General features: G+C 35.3%; 1 protein-coding gene across 6 annotated transcripts in view; it reads right to left on the reverse strand.

The window, feature by feature from the left end:
• Window positions 1-20,176, reverse strand: part of ERBB4 (erb-b2 receptor tyrosine kinase 4) — a 1,138,707-nt gene that overhangs the window by 44,414 nt on the left and 1,074,117 nt on the right. For all 6 annotated transcript variants that reach the window (XM_019838613.3, XM_003991109.6, XM_019838614.3 and 3 more), the window contains 3 exons: window positions 9,147-9,302; window positions 6,103-6,178; window positions 2,133-2,279 (listed from right to left, as the gene is read on the reverse strand). In XM_019838613.3, the coding sequence (XP_019694172.1) occupies window positions 2,133-2,279; window positions 6,103-6,178; window positions 9,147-9,302 (379 nt within the window). The remainder of the gene's footprint in view (window positions 1-2,132; window positions 2,280-6,102; window positions 6,179-9,146; window positions 9,303-20,176) is intronic.

Raw genomic sequence — 20,176 nt, forward strand, 5'->3', positions numbered from 1 at the left:
ATCTATCCATAATTAGGAAGAAGTAGGATGTAAATTTTATGAAAACATAGGCTGTTTGAAAAATACTGTTTTAGTAATAATGATCTAAAAAAAACAAAGAAAGCTAAAGAAAGAAATAATCCAATAGGCAAGGTTCTATCTCAAGCAGTTTGTTGATGTTCATAAGTAAATGTGAATAAGAGAAACTTTTTATTCTGTTGATCTAACTTAAAAGTAATTTTTCTTCTTATGAAACATAACCCTAGGCTAACTATAGGAACTTACAGAATCTCCTATATTTTTTTCTTAAGTGGAGAGAATGCTTCCTTTTTCTTTCTTTCTTTTTTTAAAATTTTTCTTGGATGGCTATAGAGGAGGTGATGGGGACATAATTTATTATTTTCTATTAGGAGTGACATAGAATACAAATTTTAGTTACAATGCAGTGCACCAGCACAGGGGAGGGGGTGGGGATGGGGAAAGAAATAGAAAGCAACTTTCTCAAGCTGTTTTTTTTTTCCTGGTGGGGGAAAAAAAAACAACGCAAAGTAATTGGTAATGTTTGTTCAGCACTAGCCATTAGCTTATCTAACTAGTAACCTTTGCAGCATAAAAATACTATCAGCAATTTTCAAGGTATGTATTATTATTTAGCTGGGAGTCTAGATAAAGTGGGTCTTATCTCCCCAGGCTCTGCTTAGCTGATGAGATCACAAGAATACAAGTACTAAGCTTTCCTTGATTTTCTTGCCAAGTGACCCTTTTCTTAGGTATTAAAACTCATAAAAGCAAGGTAAAACTCTCTATTAGGCAAAATCTGTTCCTGATTTCTCATTGTTTCATCAGAGTATCAAAATGAAGTATATAAATCATTTCTTATGCTACTTATGAGATCAAATTATATAATGTATGCATGTTTTTAAGGTTTTTTGCATAGATGACTACTGAAGATGCTTGATTCAATAAAGTTATAAAGTGAGTTTCTCTTTTCTGGGAGTTCAATTTTTATTCTTGTTCTGGGAAGTCTTTGGGTGTCATTTCATGTATCATTAATATCACCTGATTTTTTTTCCCTCTCCTAATAAAGCTGCACTATATGCATCCATTTGCACACACACACACACAAAATTGCTGTTGATACCAAGATGCTAATGAGAAAATAGGTGTTTCTGGAATTATTAGAACCTAAAAAGGTTAACTTCACCAGGAGGTATCCGTTTCTTTCTAACTAAATATTGAGTAAATAGAACTATGCTTAGAGAAAAGGGCATGCTGACCTGAACTGGAAGGCACATTTTTTATTTCTTTCCTCACTGTCAGAATGTATCACACATGTCATGAATATAAATCTGAGTAGACCTGGGTCCAAAGTCTCTTATTAATAAGATGCTTATTCACCTTCACCAGTTTGTTTCTTTGCTAACCCTGTGTAAATCGAAAGGGGAAAACCCCAGATTACACAAGAAAGATTGCTGAATGTTAATCTCACTTAAATTAACTAGGAAACTCCAGAGACTTCCTTAATTCTATTTAAATTAAGAGCCTAGGCTGCCAAAACATATTTATAATACGTATGTGTCTGGGGCATAGAAAGGAGGAAAAAAAAGTAAGAGCGTTTGATGTAAACAAATGATCAAATTGAAAAAAAAAAAGTAAACATTCATAATCTTTTTATTTGACTGTAGATTCATGTCTTCCTACTTTCCATTCTGTCCTGCTTATTTCCTGTTGACTAAAACTGGTAAACCTATTTCCATTTAATTCATTTTTTCAACTATCAGCTTCAAGCTTTCTTTCTTTATATCAGATCATTTGTTTAGACTGCTATTTCCCTATAAAGATTACTACCATTATTGTAACTAATTACATCTCTTTATGAAAGACAATGTGATTGTCATGGAAATGATAAGAATCAAAGTGAAATGAATCAGAAGAGAAAGAGTCATATAGTTTTGACTTCATAACATGGAAGCATGATATTGCTTCCTATTCATAATAATCACAAAAACGCAGGTGTTTACATGATGTTTTCATAATTATTTTTGGACTTTTACATTTTTCAATATACAAAAACATTTTGCAGGTAGATTAATCTGTACTATTGCTTTACTAAGAGTGATGATGGTGATGATGAAATTATTTTGCAATCTTACATTTGACCATGACCATGTAAACGTCAATAGTGCAGATAGGAGGCTGGGGCAAACGTTCTCCTTTCTCTAATAAATCCGGGATTTCTCTGGTTGGAATTCCATCATAGGGTTTTCCTCCAAAGGTCATCAGTTCCCATATGGTAACTCCTAAATTGGAGATCAAATATTTACATAGGCATATTAACAACATACTTTGAATAAACCAGCAGTATGCCAGTGACAAAAGAAAGCTCCCTAGAAGGCAATCAAAATTAGACTAAAGAAAAGCTCTTCAGATTTCTATATTCATTAGCAGAAGCCCAGTGACAAAATCTTTGTGGGAAATTCAATTATCTTATTATTGTCTTGAAATTTTTAATGAGTAGCAGAGACAATTCAGAGTGCGTATCAGAACACAGAATCTTTTCCCCATGTCCCCATGTCTACTTTTAAGTAATGTTAACATTTGCTGATTCTAGTTAATTTTCACTACACCGCATTAGAGTCTATCAAACAATTTACTATAAACATGTGTATCCAGTATTAAGTAAATATGATTGCAGGCAAAATCTGATGTTGACTAATTTTGACATTAACCTCTTTGCTATTAGAAGCCCTATGGGCTAAGCTGTGGTGCCCAAATGAATACCTTATGTTATGGTAAATAATCATGGCTCTCTCTTTAACTCACACAAAGAGAACAAGTGGAAAACACACACACACACACACACACACACACACACACACACACACACAGATTTATTTCTTTAATACCTGTGAGACCCTGAGTGAGGAATGATCCATATATACCATAATACATGTGAAGTAGGCATCACAAAATTGAAAGGAATCAATAATAGTTGATCCCTTAGATAATGAAATCACCTTCTTGAATCACTAGAAGAGTGATTTGTTCTGTAAAAGCAAATACCCTAAATATTAACATGCAAATAGCTAGCATTGATGAAAATGATTCTGATTTGAACAATACTATACACATTACAGACCTCTTCTTTGTGATCTAATAATTATACAATTAAGAAGTTATCATTTCTTAAGGTTAAGGATTGTAAGTTCAGAAAGAGCTGTATGTGTATAGGAGTCTCACCAGGTGAATTTTGATTGGTGCATATAATATGCAAAATATGGTTTAATATAAAATCCATTAATTAGGACCATGCTTTCTTTTCCATGTCCATCTGTAATGAATTATTTATTCATTTTTAGTTCATAACAGTTATCATTGACTAATAATAAAAATACAAAGCTTAAAATATAAAAGTATATGTGAATTGCCAATTATCCTTTATAATAAGATCACTAATTACCTGATTTTTTGATTAATATTTATATCTTATAATTCTTATATAAAAATGTAATTAGCGACACAATTTAATTGATTGATCTTCATTAAACCCTACTTATGAGGCACCTGGGTGGCTCAGTCAGTTGAGTGACTCTTGGTTTTGGTTCAAATCATGATCTCATGGGTTTGTGAGATCGAGCTCCATGTAGGGCTCCATGCTGTCAGCATGAAGCCTGCTTGGGATTCCCTCTCTCTCTCTCTCTCTCTCTCTGTCCCTCTGTCTCTCTCTTCCCTTCCCCTGCTCTCTCTCTCTCTCTCTCTCTCAAAATAAACAAATAAATAAACTTAATTTTTTTTAAATCCTACTTAATTTTGCATATTAAAAAATGACTTCCTAGAGCCAATAATTAAGATTCAGTGTCCATGAGGCAGACTGGAACAAGTTAAGAACTGGATGGCTGTCCATTTCTATTCAGTCAGTCAATATAAATACACATTTATAGAATATATATTTAATGAGGACATTTTATGAACTTATGTATGCAATTATAAAAGACAGAATACATGCCCTCATATCTCTATCAGAACTTACAAGAAAAATGCAAAGCAATTACAAATCAAAATAATAGAAAATATAATAAACAGAAACATAAATACAAAAACAAAATCAGGAACATCAAAACCCCTACTTCTGCCAGTAATAATTTAATTAAATCTTTTTAGGAGTGACAAGATAGGGTTAAACAGAGATGGCTTCATGCAGAAGGACAATTACAGGAAAACTGAATCAGAAACATTCTCAAAACATACAATTCTATCATTCAGAGATATAAACCATAGCCAATGCATATTTATTTTTGTAAAAATAAAGATGAACCCAGTGGCAATTTTCTACAAAGGTTCACTGTAAACAACATTATGTTTCTGTCTTGTATACCTTTTGCAATCAACTATAATATATATAAAAATCCTAAAATGCCTTATGGGTATGGATTGATGACCTGGGCTATATTTCAAAGCAGAGTACTACTTATCTATCTATCTATCTATCTATCTATCTATCTATCATCTATCTGCCTACTTACTTATTTTAGAGGCCATTTAAAATTTGACTGTAGTAGACTGTTACATTTATTTCAGGGAAACATACATAGGAAAAAGGGAAAAGAAAAAGAAAAAAGTATATGACATATATCAAAATGTATGTGTAATATATAATCTATCATATAAAATATAATCTATGGATTTATCTCTATCATATAATATATAAGCTAATTTGTACCATATAATATATATAATAGATTTATGTTTCTATTAAGTCCTTACAGTTCAACAACTAAATTTTACAAGCATTTTCCTATACTTGTTTAAATCTCAAACACATCACACTTTCTACTTCTAAGCTGAGTAGAACACATGAGGCCTTACATGGAAATTTTAAACCTATAGCATACATGTATAGATGAGGAAAAAAAACACTTTAAAGAAATGTCTTATTTTTATTTTACTTTTATTTTTTAAAATATTTATTTTTGAGAGAGAGAGATGAGGGAGAGAGAGAGAGAGAGAGAGAGAGAGCATGCGCGAGCGCCAACGGGGGAAGGGCAGAGAGAGAGGGAGACAGAGAATCTGAAGCAAACTCTAGACTCTGAGCTGTCAGCACAGAGACCAAGATGGGGCTCAAATCCATGGACCTAGAGATCACGACCTGAGCCAAAGTAGGAGGCTTAACCAACCGAGCCACCCAAGAGCCTCTTAAGTATTTTTTAAAGATAATTTGTGCTTTTCTAAATAAGAGGTCTAAGTTCTTTAATGATTGAATAGCTTAAATCTTTTGCCTAAAAAAAACAATAATAAAGATAAAGCAAAGTTTAAATTTGAGTGAACTAAATTGTATCATGCTTTCAAGACCCACCACTCCCTTTTTCCTTAAATGGACATTGTGCTTTTAATTTGTAAGAAATACTGGTTTTATTTAAACTTAGAAAAGCTATTGAGTCATTCTCATTAATATCTGGATGGACTTAGGTTGTGAATAGACAGATGCTAAATATCTCATTTCAATAATTAAATTAAATGCATTACATGAATGTTCCAAGTTTAAAGACCACTCTTTTCCAGTTCATATTATTCACTCTCTAACGTGTCTGTTTATTCCAAAGTAATTTGTAAATTAAAATCAAAGGTGCGATTAGCAATCTTCTCATATTTCTCCCCTCACATTTAGTGCTTTCACCTATTTGCTTTCAGTAATTGTTCTTTGTTACAATAACTTCTTTCTTATTATAGAACAGACATTCTTTCATTTTTAACATGTTTTCAAAGAGTTTTTGATAATTAAGGCCATGAGGTTCTATGACATTGTTCCTAAACTAAAGTTGACTTTTTTTCTTTCCTGTCAAAATGATCACAAAAGTTGCTACCAAACCAAAGATTATGGTAGACAACTCAACTGAGATATTAACATATTACATTTTAGAGAATGAAAGAATTAAAAAAAAGGCAGATAACAATATTATTTACAGTTTTTTTTTTTGTGGAATAGCAAAGAGTTAATTCCTTTAAGAAACAAGGCTTATAAGTATTTCCAACACAATAAAATAAGTTGGTTTAAGATATTTCACATGAACCTAATATATTTAATTTTGCCTTAAAACCCTTAATTCACAAGGAAGATTTATTTACCATAACTCCAAACATCACTCTGATGGGTAAACTTCCTGTAGTGTATACACTCCAGAGCCATCCATTTAATTGGCATCTGAGAAATAAAAAGAGAAATAAAAAGTTAACTTTTTATAGTTATATAAAAATTCATTTCTATAGTCATTTCTCAAACTATGAGCTTCTAGGCTTGCCTCAGTTGTATTTTTTGATTGTGTATATAGAAAATATAAATACAATAATAATAATAATAATAAAATGTTATTTTTAAAGTTTATTTATTGTTTAATTTACAACCAACTTAGCATATGGTGCAACATTGATTTCAGGAATAGATTCCTTAATGCTTCTTATCCATTCAGCCCATCCCCCCTCCCACAACCCCTCCAGCAACCCTCTGTTTGTTCTCTATATTTAAGAGCCTTTTATGTTTTTTTCCCCCTCTCTGTTTTTATATTTTTTCCTTCCCTTCCCTTATGTTCATCTGTTTTGTATCTTAAATTCCTCATATGAGTTAAGTCATGATATTTGTCTTTCTCTGGCTAATTTCACTAGCATAATGCCCTCCAGTTCCATCCACATTGTTGCAAACGGCAAGATTTCATTCTTTTTGATTGCCGAATAATACTCCATTGTATATATATATATACACCACATCTTCTTTATCCATTCATCCATCGATGGACATTTGGGTTCTTTCCATACTTTGGCTATTGTCGATAGCGCTGCGATAAACATTGGGGTGCATGTGCCCCTTCGAAACAGCACACCTGTATCCCTTGGATAAATACCTAGTAGTGCAAATTCTGGGTCATAGGGTAGTTCTATTTTTAATTTTTTGAGGAACCTCTATACTGTTTTCCAGAGTGGCTGTATCAGTTTGCATTCCCACCAGCAGTACTTAATAATAAATGTTATTTTCTAATACAGGGAACAATGAATTGAAATTTATAAAATTCTAAAAGTGAAATAACCTAAAGATATATTTTTAAAAGCTTCAAAAACAGTGACAAGTAAAAGAATAAAATAAGTATCATTTTCTCTATTTCTTAATGTTCAGCAATTAATTCAGTTACTAGTTATTATGACTCTCAATACTACTCTAAACATCTAAGACATGTGCTTCTAAAAATATTGTCTATTACATTTTTGCCCCCAAAATGAGACTCCTTACATTTTCAGTTATCCCTTCAGAACATTTCAGACCACCAGTACAATGGACTCTTTCTACACTTGCCCTTTCCTTTTTCCTCTCATATAATCTGGTCACTTAAAACACCCACAATAATGTATTCCAAAGTTAGGCTTGCTTTATTCCCCGGCCACAAATGGTCTCCCTTGTTTTGGTTAGCCAGTATTGAAAATACATACCAAAATAGGTATTATATAAAAGGATACGAGAGGATCAGTACCAATCTATTACCACTACAAGAAAAACAACTCACATACCCTGCTGATGATGGGTCAGCAGAGTAAGTTTCAACTAGGAAGGGCAGCATTATATAGCTGAAAATATAATTAGGTTCTACAGAATAAAGATAAACACTTCTACTTTGCAGTTGAAAGCTTAAAACTAAATAGGCCTTTGAAATCATGAGGTTCGCTGCTCACCAAGGTGACATCAAGGTAACTCTATGACAGAATCATGGCATTCAGTGAAAGGGAACAGAAGACACATTGAAAGTAATTTCCCTATGGGCAAGGAGTTAGCTGACTTTATGGACTACAGACATTGTGTTAAAGAAGTAAGTTTAAATCACAGGTGGCTTGATAAAGACTTAATGGTAACTAGGCATTTAAAGCTATAATGAATCTTGCTTTAGGCAAATCCTACAGCTGTATGTTCTTAAGACAAGTCAAGTCATGTGATTTATGGACTTCTACTGTGCAATCTTGTAGTGAATTTCAAAGCTGTGGTCTCAAACTGCTGCAATTTGGTAGTAAACAGGCAAAATAGTCTAATAAAATCAAGGAAAGGTCAGGAAATACTACAAACCTTAAGTTTTTTTAAATTTTATTTTCTTTTGTCTTGTGATAAGATTTGAAGATATATAGTTATATAAGATATCATACAAAGTTATATAAAAATCATATACTACATGATACATAAAATCAATGCTAAGCATTTGAAAGCATTGCAAAATATTTATAACATATATTTGGATGGCTCATGATAAATAAGGCACATGATAAATATATTTATATGACACTTTAATAACTTTTTTTGTTAGCATGAGTTTATACATAGGTTAAAGTTGCATTTGCTTATTTCATTTGGCCTCTCCTGGTCCAAGTTTTGCCATATAAGCTAGGGGGACCTCCAGATGGAGAAGAGATATCCTCACTGTATAGCCAAGGCCAGCAATCTTAGCATCAGGTTAATGAGAAAAACAAGAGCCGGAACTAAGGCATGAGCCGGGACCATATGGCAGGAATACAGTTGTCAGGCAGGGCCTGAGACTAGAGAGTCAGAGAAGTAGAAGAGGCAATGGCACTGTTAAGATTCCTGGGACATAGCAGGCTGCATTCTGGTGGAGAGAATCAAAAAATAAATAAAGTAAATTGGTCAATCATATTCTATGATAAAAGCTTAAAAAAATACAACCATATTAAGAGGAATCTGTTGTACCTGGTATAGGAGGATTCAAAGTTAAATAGGATGATGAACTTTCCAGTGAGTTATGGTTCTTGATACTAGGCAGGTTACTATGAAAGAATAGTTGGGTCTCTCTGTAGTAGCTAGCCCTGCGTTCTTAGGATCAATGAAATAATGTCTATGGCCCTTAAGTGTAATATCTGGATTTCCAAAGGATCCACCTACTTCCCACACTGGATGTGACATAAGGACCACTAGAGATTAATTGTCTTATTTTGGCTACTTTTGAGAAATGGAAGTTGGTTCATATATATACATTTGACCCTGGGTGGGAGAGAAGGCAAATGGTAGAGCTGAGATTTTATAATCTCTTAACCTCAGGCTTATTGACTTCTTCTTATAATATATAAGGAGATAAAAGGATATCATACTATATTTTCAAGCACTATTGTTCTAAAAAGATACCCACCTTTCCTCCATCAGCATTATACTCTTTTTCATCTCCTTCTAAGAGCCTAGCTAGTCCAAAATCTGTGATTTTCACATGGTTTGGAGATTTCACTAAGACATTTCGGGCTGCCAAATCCCGATGAACAAGCCGTCTTTCCTCCAGGTACATCATTCCCTGAAAAACACCAAGTTCCAAAAAGACAGTTAATGCCTAGGCTTTTCTATTGTCTAAAAAGTAGTTCCTTTGCCTTCAGTTGCAAGTGCTTGATTTCTCTAAGTGAAGCCAGAATCCTGGAATATTTTTCAAAATTATGAATAACCCAATAAAGGGATAAAAAAGCAAATGGCAAATAGCTTTTGGCCTTTTCCCCTAAAGTCCTGTAAAGAATGAATTACCTGCATATGAACTAAATGTTAGATCATTTTTTTTTCCCCAGAGGTTTTGTACTCTCTTGCAAACACTTCCATCAGTGAAGTGTGCATGCGTCTCAGCAGATAAGCTAAAAGACCCACACATTTCTAGTTGTTTTCTTCTCAATAACTCCTGCTTGATGTCACTCTCCCCTTATACCCCTTCTCCAAACAAACACACCAACCGTAATTAAAAAAAACAAAAAAAACCCAAAAACTTCATATGCAGGTTTAATGGCACCAAAATCACCATCATAGTTTCTATCAAAGCTGAAGAATTATATTATTCTTATTAATTAGGCAAAAAATGAATTATACCCCAGAGGCATGTTAAGCCTACACTTTTTAAAAATGGTGTCAATGACAATAGTAGTCATTAGAACAACCTGCAAGTGAAATTACATTGTTTATAGTGACCCTGATATTAGCCTTTAATATGTTTTCTTCAAAAAACATATAGGGTTATTAAAATAAAATTCATTACTGATTGCCAACAATTTACATATATCCATATATATTCATATGGGGATATATATATCTCTCCATAATTCATAAAAGCAATAAATAAAATTGTACTTTGCCAGTAAATAAACTAAGAGCCATTAAACATTAGCCTTAACTAAAGGTTGATGAAAAGAAGCAAACTCATAGGCCTAGATGGGAGCGAACATATTTTTATTCAAGTGTTAGAGGAAATTCTGTATTTGAGGATTTCAGTGGTAAAAAACATTGTCACTTAAAAACAAATCAGAATTATTATAAAATCATTAAAGCATACTCTCATGCCAATTCCAAATCAAAGCTGTTGGTAGTTAATATCACAATTGCAGGACTTTGAAGGATTAATGGTTTTTGATATCAAAACAAAAGCTGTGGAAAACAGACACATAAATCACACAGGTAAAAAAAAAATGAACCATATACTCAGTGTAGTGTAAAGAGAAGATTGCTTCAAACAGCATCATGAGCCAAACACTATACTATAAATGCCCATTAAACACAACCAGTGGACGTACTGCCTGATATGGTCCAACTGGTCAGTAGTGTATTTGTGTTTTCTGAAATCAGTCCACAACTGAGATTTATAAGGTTTCGTCCTCTTTCCTAAACAGTGTTTTCTCTTCGATTATGCCAACTAATAAATTCCTAGAATAAAATGAATCTGAAAACATATAACCCTTATATGACTAAGGGATCAAAAAAAAAAATAGATTTATTGTCTTGGAGATAAAGTATTTTTAATTATTTGCCCTTTTAAGAAATGTCCACAAAAACATTCATCATTATCTTTCCTACCACTTTCATATCAGAATATGGAAATTGTGTTTGCAACAAGTTAATATTCAGATCCACACACAATGACAGAATACACACTATGTTCCAGGCACTGTGCTAGACATCAGGGAACAACAAAAGAGTCAGAGAAGATCTATTCATTGCATGAAGAAAGAGCTGTTAATAAGGTGGGCAGACGTGGAATACAGGCTTGAACGGATCAATGTGACACGTGTAAGGCATTTAAGGAGAGCTGTGTTTTGAGGACCATTTGTAGTATAGCCTAGAAATATGCACGAGAGGGGAGCCTTCAGAGAGGTCCTGAGGCCTAAGTAATGTTTGAATGATGTCCATCAGTTGGGCAAGATGAGGACAAAATTGCAGTTACAGAGAACACACACAGGGGCATCAATACCATGGTGTACTGGGACAAAGGTACGTAATTCTGTATTTCTAAATCAGTATTCATAAAGTAGGGAGAGTGATGAGTGGTGAGGCTGACAAAGTAAGAAGAGGCTTGATTCAAAAAGGGCCTCTTACGTGTTGTGGTAGATAATCTGCACTTCACTGTGGTGATGCAGAGGTTGTTTGAAAAAGGAGAGTGACACAGTGATCATTGGAATCTTGCAAAAAAATCACCTGGTGTATAAACAAAGGGCTGGACACAAATACAGCAGAAGTCAGGAGCCACTGCCACAATGCAGAAGAGAAGTGATGAGGTGGAAAAGGATGAGAGATAAAGTTTGCAGACTGGCAGTCTGAGCTATATCCAGCTTATATGCAGTTTATATGCATATATATTTTTGGTCCACACACTGGGAAACTCTCAAACATCCTCTTTAGCTGATTACTGGCTGTACCCCATTGAGGGCACCTCCAGTTGGCCAGGATCCCACCACTCACTATTACTACCCACAAATTCATTTATGATACTCGTCTAGCTCCTCATGTATGATCATCTGAATCTTCAACTGAACTAGTCCACAAGAAATTTCAGGGAGAGAACAATTTCAGGTTACACTTATACAGTAAAGTAACCATCCTGGTAATTGAATAATGAAGAGGAGTATAAATTACAAATGATTCTATTTTCTGACTTTTGTAATTTAGGTGGATAATAATTCCTTTAACTAAATATTATCCTAATGCAAATACGCATATATTTCTTCACCATGTGCAGGAATAGTGATATATTCTATACCAATAGGGAGCTAACATTCACCAAGAAGCTTAAGACCCTAATGACATATCCATATTACAAGCAAAACTTCAAAAACTCCATATGTTCTTTGATATTCTATATGCCAAGTCTTAGCAGGTGATAGACTATCCTGAACCTCTGAGCCTCAATTCTATTTGTCTTAAAAAAAATGTTTTCTTCAACATAATGAAAACTCAATTCAGGCAACCAGATGGTAATTTATGTATAGTTTCACTCACCTGACCATGATTAAAAGATAAAAACAGAAGCATCTATATCATTACCAAATCATCAAAATACATTTGTATGGTTGCTTTGTAACTATGCAACATCATGGTTATGACTGCTTTTAGATCATTAATTATGACTGCTACCTTAGTTCTACTTTCACACCTGAATTAGAGTGTTGAATCATCTATTGGATTGTTCATGATAGTTTTCTCCACATTGCAATTATTAAGATAGGATTTTCTTGGTGGATGATTTCATTAGAATCACAGTCTCTTTTAGATTCCTTCAAAATAAAATCACTCCTTAAATCGGAGCGTGATTCAATTAAGGAGGCAGTTATTAGAAATAGCAGTGACAAAAATAAACTGGATGAAGTCCCTTGAAGTTTGAAGATGATTAAAAAAGAAGGGCCATTCATTATCACTGAAGGGATAATGCTGCATTGGTTGAAAAGAAACTTACTCTCCCTTGTAGCAATTCCCATGTCCGTGCCATGTCTGCCTGGGTGGAGTACATTATGGGACTATGAACACTGACAATAATGACAGCTAACATTGACTGAGTACTCAGAACACAGCAGAACTAAATGCTTCTACATTGGCAGGTTAACTTAATCCTCTGAGAAGCGTACTGTTTTCATCCCATTTTTTAAAAAAAAAAATTTTTAACGTTTATTTATTTTTGAGACAGAGACAGACAGAGCATGAACGGGGGAGGGTCAGAGAGAGAGGGAGACACAGAATTTGAAACAGGCCCCGGGCTCTGAGCTGTCAGCACAGAGCCCGACGCGGGGCTCGAACTCACAGACTGTGAGATCATGACCTGAGCTGAAGCCGGACGCTCAACCAACTGAGCCACCCAGGCACCCCTCATCCCATTTTAAATACGAGAAAACCAAGTCTCAGAGAGGTCAAGTTACTTCCTCCAAGTCATCTAAGGAGTGACAGAACTGGGATTTGGTTACTGTGGGGTTCTAAAGTCTGCATTTTTAAGCCTACCCCCTCTCTTGGTGGGTTACAGGGTTGTGTGAGCATGAAGAAATTAATGTACACAATGAAGTCATATGGCTTTAGAAGATCCTAGTTCTTTTGGAACAAAATATTATAAGAGATTTCTGTGAATTTCAGGGAATAATGCAAGTGACTGACTTGTATTTTTATTTAAAATTCAGCTAAATTATAGAACCTTTTTCTTATTTAGTGGGAATTTGAATCATATAAATTGGAAACTTAATTCTTGCTTTGACCACAGGATATGAAGGATGGTGGAGTTGGTCTGAGTGCAGATTCTGGGGTCAATCACCTGGATTGAACCCCAACTCTGCCATGTTCTAGCTGTGTGACGCTGGCTGACAAGTTAATTAACCTGGCACTCACCCTCATCTCTAAAATGGCCATAATAGCACCTATACCACAGATTGTTGTAAAGATAAAATGAGTTAATATATGTAAGGAGCTTAAATCGTAACTCCCATATAGTAAGTGCAGGGCATGCAAGCTTTTATTACTGTTCTACAGATAAATATCAACAGTCATAGTGTGAACAAGAATAACTTACCCTCATTAACTTGAATTGCTTATTTCAGAAAATCTGTGAATCCCAACTAATATATCACAGTAGGCATTCAATAAATGTTTACAAATGGTGATATATATACCCACAACCAATCCATCATGATTAATGCGTGGATACAAATTCCAAATAATTACTGTTCAAAGTATTATTTTAGTAATGATTCACCTGAGGATGTTGTCATATAAAGAGAAGAGAAAAATAGGGAATCTACTAAGAGATTTGGTGCCCTCCATGAATACATCACAGAATTAGGATCTTAGTGAAGTTAAAGGTAATTAATAAGATAGGTTGGAGAGTTTTCAATGTTGCAGGAAGGGTGAATAAAATAGTACACTTGTACCGGACTGTGTGTCTTTTATCAGCACTGATGGGAGTTTTCTGTAGACATGTTTTAGGGGTATTTTGTCTACTTCTAGATCCAGGTGCTATAAGTCTGATTTTTACTCAAACTATTCAGAATTTACCATTATCCAAACCATTCAGTATTTTACCATTTTTCATACTTGCTCTATATGCTGAAATGAGTTTTCTTACTTATTTTCTGTTTTGCTTATACCTCTCAAAAGGTGCTTTAATAAATACAAACCTTATTCTTACTTTCAGAAATGCACTTTAATACCAAATCCAAGGATAATTTTATTACAATTGAGTTGAAAGTTTTAATCTCTGGTTAAAATCGACTCATCTAAACTGCTCCGTGGAAAAAAAATATCAGTGACTGACTTAATTTTAAAATAACAGTATTGACGGACACCTGGCAATGACCTTCTTCTCAATATTATATTTGAATCACAACTGTCTAGCAAAAATGCGTTATTTCTATGTTTTAATCCAATGTGAAAATGTATTCTGCCCAGCTGCAGGAAGCTAACACAAGTCAAGAGAGACCAGACTATTTTTGACAATAAATATTTGCTTCCCATATATAGGACATGTGACACTTTCATCAAACATGTGTGGAGCTAAAAATTTCAAGCTGCAGTCAGCTTTCACAGGCATTAATCTCTGGAGTTAGCAAGAGTACACTTTTTTTCCTGTTTTCATTCTAATAACCTCAAGCTTTTTTAATAACACAGGAAGCTTCAGGAAAGCTAGCCTCAAATGAAAATCACTCCTCTTTTCTACTTTTCCTTCTAAAAGCAATTCTATGCCTGAGGGGGGGAAAATTCAACTATAATGCTCTCTGTTAGGGCTAAAGATATGAGCATGTTCAAGGGAAGAAAGGAGCCTTTTTGGACGAAGTAACTGACTTTATCCAAATAGTGCATGAAGGGAGACTAAGGGGGCTCATAATTAAATAAACTGAGAAGCCTTTTCAACTAGCAAAAGCTTGTTCATGGCAGCGGAGAAAGAACACAGAACTGAATGTTAGAGTCAGAAGTCCCAGACATGCTGCTCACTAGGTTTTTGACCTCAGATACTCATTTCACTTCTCCTATAAAAGTGACAGATTGGCCTAAATGATCTCTGAGGTGTCCTCCAGCTTTAAATTTTTATTCCATGATAGATGGAATTGTACAATAGATCTATATAAAATACTAAATTGTGGGCCAATAAAAGACACAGAGAATAGTAAAGAAAGATGTAGACTAGGTGCCTTCCTTCAAATGTTTAGCAAGAGCCGTGAACATGTTTTAGTAAAAGTCAATTTCATGCATCCAATGTTTAAAACAACAGACTTTAGAAATAAACCCCAGCTCTTACTAGCTCTGTGTCCTTGGTCAATTTATTTGTGCGTTTCAATTTCCTTATCCATCAAATGGGGACAATAATAGTATGTACCCTGAAGATTGTCTTCAGGAATCAGTGCCCTCATGTTTGTAAAAACACCTAGAACATTCAATATTCTAAGATACTATGCGTTTTCTAAATAAGTAACCTCTAATTGTATTGAAAATACAATTTGACTACTTAAGAGAAAGAAAAGGTACGCAGTACTGTTAGGCAAAGTAACTTTTCTTTCTCACTCTATTTGTCCCCAGATGTTCTCCTACTAGTCTTCTCAGAAGAAAAGCAGATTCACATGGCTCTCCCAAACTAGCCTGGAGTTAATAGTCATGGTTAATTCTTACATCTTCCAATTGCACTGATGATCTTTACGTAATGTGATTAGGCTGCAGTTCTTATGGAGATTTTGAAATACTGAGGGCTAAATTTATATGAGTTTAATAATGTGCAATGAAAACAATATGTGTTGATATTTGAAATGTGTTTATCAAATATTCCCAATAATATATTTGAGTGGGTGTTTGTGTCACACACACACACACACACACACACACACACACACACACACACATGCATCTAGGAGGTGCTGTGGTATATCGTCCAGAAACTTCTTCAGGACCAGCGGACTCACACTGTCAGCTTCTGGGAGTGTTGGCTGCTGGTCGCTCTCATCTCAGCTACATCATTTTGGTTGCCCTGATACCCCCACCCCAACTGCTGCTTTGCTGGGGTTTTCGTCCTCTCATAGAGTCAACCCACATCCAACAACTGGCTGATGCAGTTACAAAGTCCATCCATGCTTGGACAACTATGAAAAACTATGCAAGTTCCAGGGCTTTCTCCTAAGATTGGGTGAGATCTCTGTCATGATTTCACCACGGCTCAACTTTTTCCTTTAACCGAATATTTTTCATGGCTTTACAGGTATTGCTCCTGAGAACACTTGCCAAAAAAACTTCCTGCATGAAAATCTGTCTCAGACACTGTTTTCTAGGAGCCAACTCAAGGCAATATGTGTGGGTTTTGTCTTTGGTTTCTTTTAGGATCTCAGATTCACAGAATTTTGAGTTACTCATATTCCATAATCCATGAGTGTGATTATCATTGCTCCCCTATATCTTCCACCCCAATCCCATTCTCCTATCCATCCTAAGTGTTCACAACTTTTTTTCTCCATGCACATCCTTCCAATCCATCCATGTTTATTTATCTTTACTTATTTTTAAATTCGTGTGTATTATTTTAACACATAAATCGTATTGTGCATTAAATAAAAACATGTTTTACTCATCATACATTTTTAGATTCAAGCATAATGCTAAACAAAATCCAGTTCACTACTCCTTGTCATTGAATTAAATTATATCCACACATAAACACATACACATATATAACACAGGCAAACACTCTCAATTTATTGTCTATTCCACACTTGGTGGGCACTAAACTTACCTCCATCTCTTTGACACTACAAACAAGACTACATTTAACACTAACACCATGTGAAAATGATATAAATTTGCTTCACAATATAAAAAAATCTGTTCAGTACTAATTTTAGTGTAGGAGAATCTAGACAAACAATAATAGTGATAGTCACTGTGGAAAATGGAACTTGTAGAAGTTTTTTGTTAAGGGAGCACTGAAATGGTATGAGGAATACAATATAACTATGCATGTTAACACTTCCTATTTTTGTAGGTAAAAACTAGCTAACCTTTATTTAAGCACTCCATGCCAGGGGACTGTTTTAGTGGAGCTCACAAGAACCCAAAGAGATCTGTACTACTACTATTTCCATTTTAAGATGACGAAACTGATGCACAGAGAAATAATAAAATAACTTGCCCAAAGGTGACAGTGCAAGATTTGACTGTAGGCAGCTTGACTCCAGAGGCAACAAATTTAACTATTACATTATATGACCATATACATACAACTATAGTCAATAGGCTATAAAACCATATATGAAACTAACAAAGACAGGATATATAACTGAATAATTGTTTTGTAAACAATGGGTGCTCTAAAATCAATGAAGAGAAAATTCTTATACCTAGTAAACAAATCTCTTTAGTTTTGCTGGGATTCCCTAGAATGAATGGTGCCTCCAGACACAGTTGCATTGACTACTTGTTATTCACTATGTATTCCGCAATTTGAAGATTGCCTGACAGTTAACTATTACTCAATAGATGTTTGTAGTTGGATTAGATGAACAATAATACCAAAATCTTGTAAGCCTGTTCAGGCAATAGCAATTTTTCTTTGTAGCGTAGGTGGGGCAAGTTTAAAAGTCTGCAATATTTAGGATAGGCGGAAGGAAGCCAGACTTTCAGCACTCTGGCCAAACCCTAGCTGGTGATATTAGCATACCAGGGGGAATGAATGAAGACAACATTTACAGATTCCTGAGGCTGGCTGGGAAAACAAAATTTTTCTTCTAGTTTTCTACATTCTCTTCAGATATTTCTCCAGAAATTTCATTTACCACCCTTCACAAGCTTTTGGAAATTTCCACTGCAAGAATGTGCAGGATAGTCTGCTTGGGATTCCAGAGTGTCTTACAGAAATGAAATAATAATAAAGAAACAAACAAACAAAAATAAGTTAAAAAGCACGTGTGAGGGGTGTCTGGGTGGCTCAGTCAGTTAAGCATCCGACTTCAGCTCAGGTCACGATCTCTCGGTCCATGAGTTCGAGCCCCACGTCGGGCTCTGGGCTGATGGCTTAGAGCCTGGAGCCTGCTTCGAATTCTGTGTCTCCCTCTCTCTCTGCCCCTCCCCCGTTCATGCTCTGTCTCTCTCTGTCTCAAAAATAAATAAACGTTAAAAAAATTAAAAAAAAAAAGCACGTGTGAGAAGTCACTGCTTCCCTACCAAATGAATAATGGGTCAAAAAGCCCATCTGCCTGGATCAAGAGAATACTAAATATGCTATAGGTTTTCCTCCTCACTGACCTCTTGCCAATATGATTGCAAGGACAGAAGTGAATTGTATAGTGTCCACGCTCTCTCAGAAAAGTATACTTAAAATGGATTACTTCTGCTCCTTAAGCAGCCGATCAATAAAGATGTGGATTGCAATGAGAACCGTGATATCTGTGGGCTATAGTAGTTATCCTCTGTGCCTCTTAGAAATTAATTAAAAATCAATGAAGTGTGCAAACTATTAATACAGCAACGTCTAGATTAACAGATCAAAGCTGAGCTTTTCTCTGAGAATTCATATTGTGCAAATACATTCAGACACTATAGGGAGGAGGTTGAGTGTCTGACGCCTTTGTTATAATTGAGCATAAGCAAATCATTCCTAATATTCTTTAGTTTCATAGAGTCGCATGCCACTGACTGAAAACCATCAAGTTCAGTAGGTGGGAACATGTGCATACAACTTTCCTTCTTAAGACAATTACATCAATGTTAGGAGCTATACTTATTACAAAGCAAACTGCCATCATACAGAACTAAAAATTTCCAATAACTATTTTCTTAAGTGTGGCTTACTCATCTATGAGTTCAAGCAGTTGAGTTTATTTATAGTTGCTGAATATTTTTAAATAAGTGTCTTCCTGTGAAAAAATGTGACATTTCTAGAACACTAAAAGCTCTCATGTGATCTGAGCCAATTTTTTTGTCCACATATGATGTATCATTCAATTCAGTTCTGCCTCTGTCTTATTTGGATGCCAGTGGACCTGGCCCATCTATGCATATGCTTCCCCAGCACATGTAAAACTCATATACTCCCCTCTGGAAGTCACTGAGATACCTCCCATCTGCCTGCTCTGACCAGTGCTCCTCTTGCTCGGGTTCTTTTCTCTTTAAAATTCTGAGAAGGATTGGAACCACAGCTTTAAGTTTTCATTTCAATCTCCTACATTTTGGAAGCCCATTTTGATGCATTTCCTCTGTTTCAAACTTTGCACTCTCTCTCCAACAGAATGCTAGGGCTTTGTCTTTAGTCTCTGCCTAAGGACATAAGAGAATTAGATGCCTGATTTTTGTCTTGGCTCATCTTTTTTTAAAATTTTTTAATGTTTATTTAGTTTTGAGAGAGAGAGAGAGAGCGCGCGAGAGAGAACCAGGGAAAAGCAGAGAGAGAGACACACACACACACAGAATCTGAAACAGGCTCTGAGCTGTCAGCACACAGCCCAGTGTGGGGCTCGGACTCACGAACTGGGAAATCATGACCTGAGCTGAAGTCAGATGCTTAACCAACTAAACCACCCAGGTGCCCCTGCCTTGGCTTACGTTCTAGCCCAAGATGACCATAAATGTATCAGATAATACATAACTATAAAAGGAGAATAGTTTATCTCTATTTAAACTGGCAACACATAGGGGCGCCTGGGTGGCTCGGTCGGTTGGGCAGCCAACTTCGGCTCAGGTCATGATCTCGCGGTCCATGAGTTCGAGCCCCGCGTCGGGCTCTGTGCTGACAGCTCAGAGCCTGGAGCCTGTTTCGGATTCTGTGTCTCCCTCTCTCTGACCCTCCCCCGTTCATGCTCTGTCTCTCTCTGTCTCAAAAAATAAATAAATAAATAAATAAATAAACGTTAAACTGGCAACACGTTGTCATCTGAGTTTTTGCTGTTTTAAAGTTTGGGGTTGTCATAGTCATAA

Source organism: Felis catus, chromosome C1 (assembly GCF_018350175.1).
Source record: "Felis catus isolate Fca126 chromosome C1, F.catus_Fca126_mat1.0, whole genome shotgun sequence".
NCBI classification, from domain to species: domain Eukaryota; kingdom Metazoa; phylum Chordata; class Mammalia; order Carnivora; family Felidae; genus Felis; species Felis catus.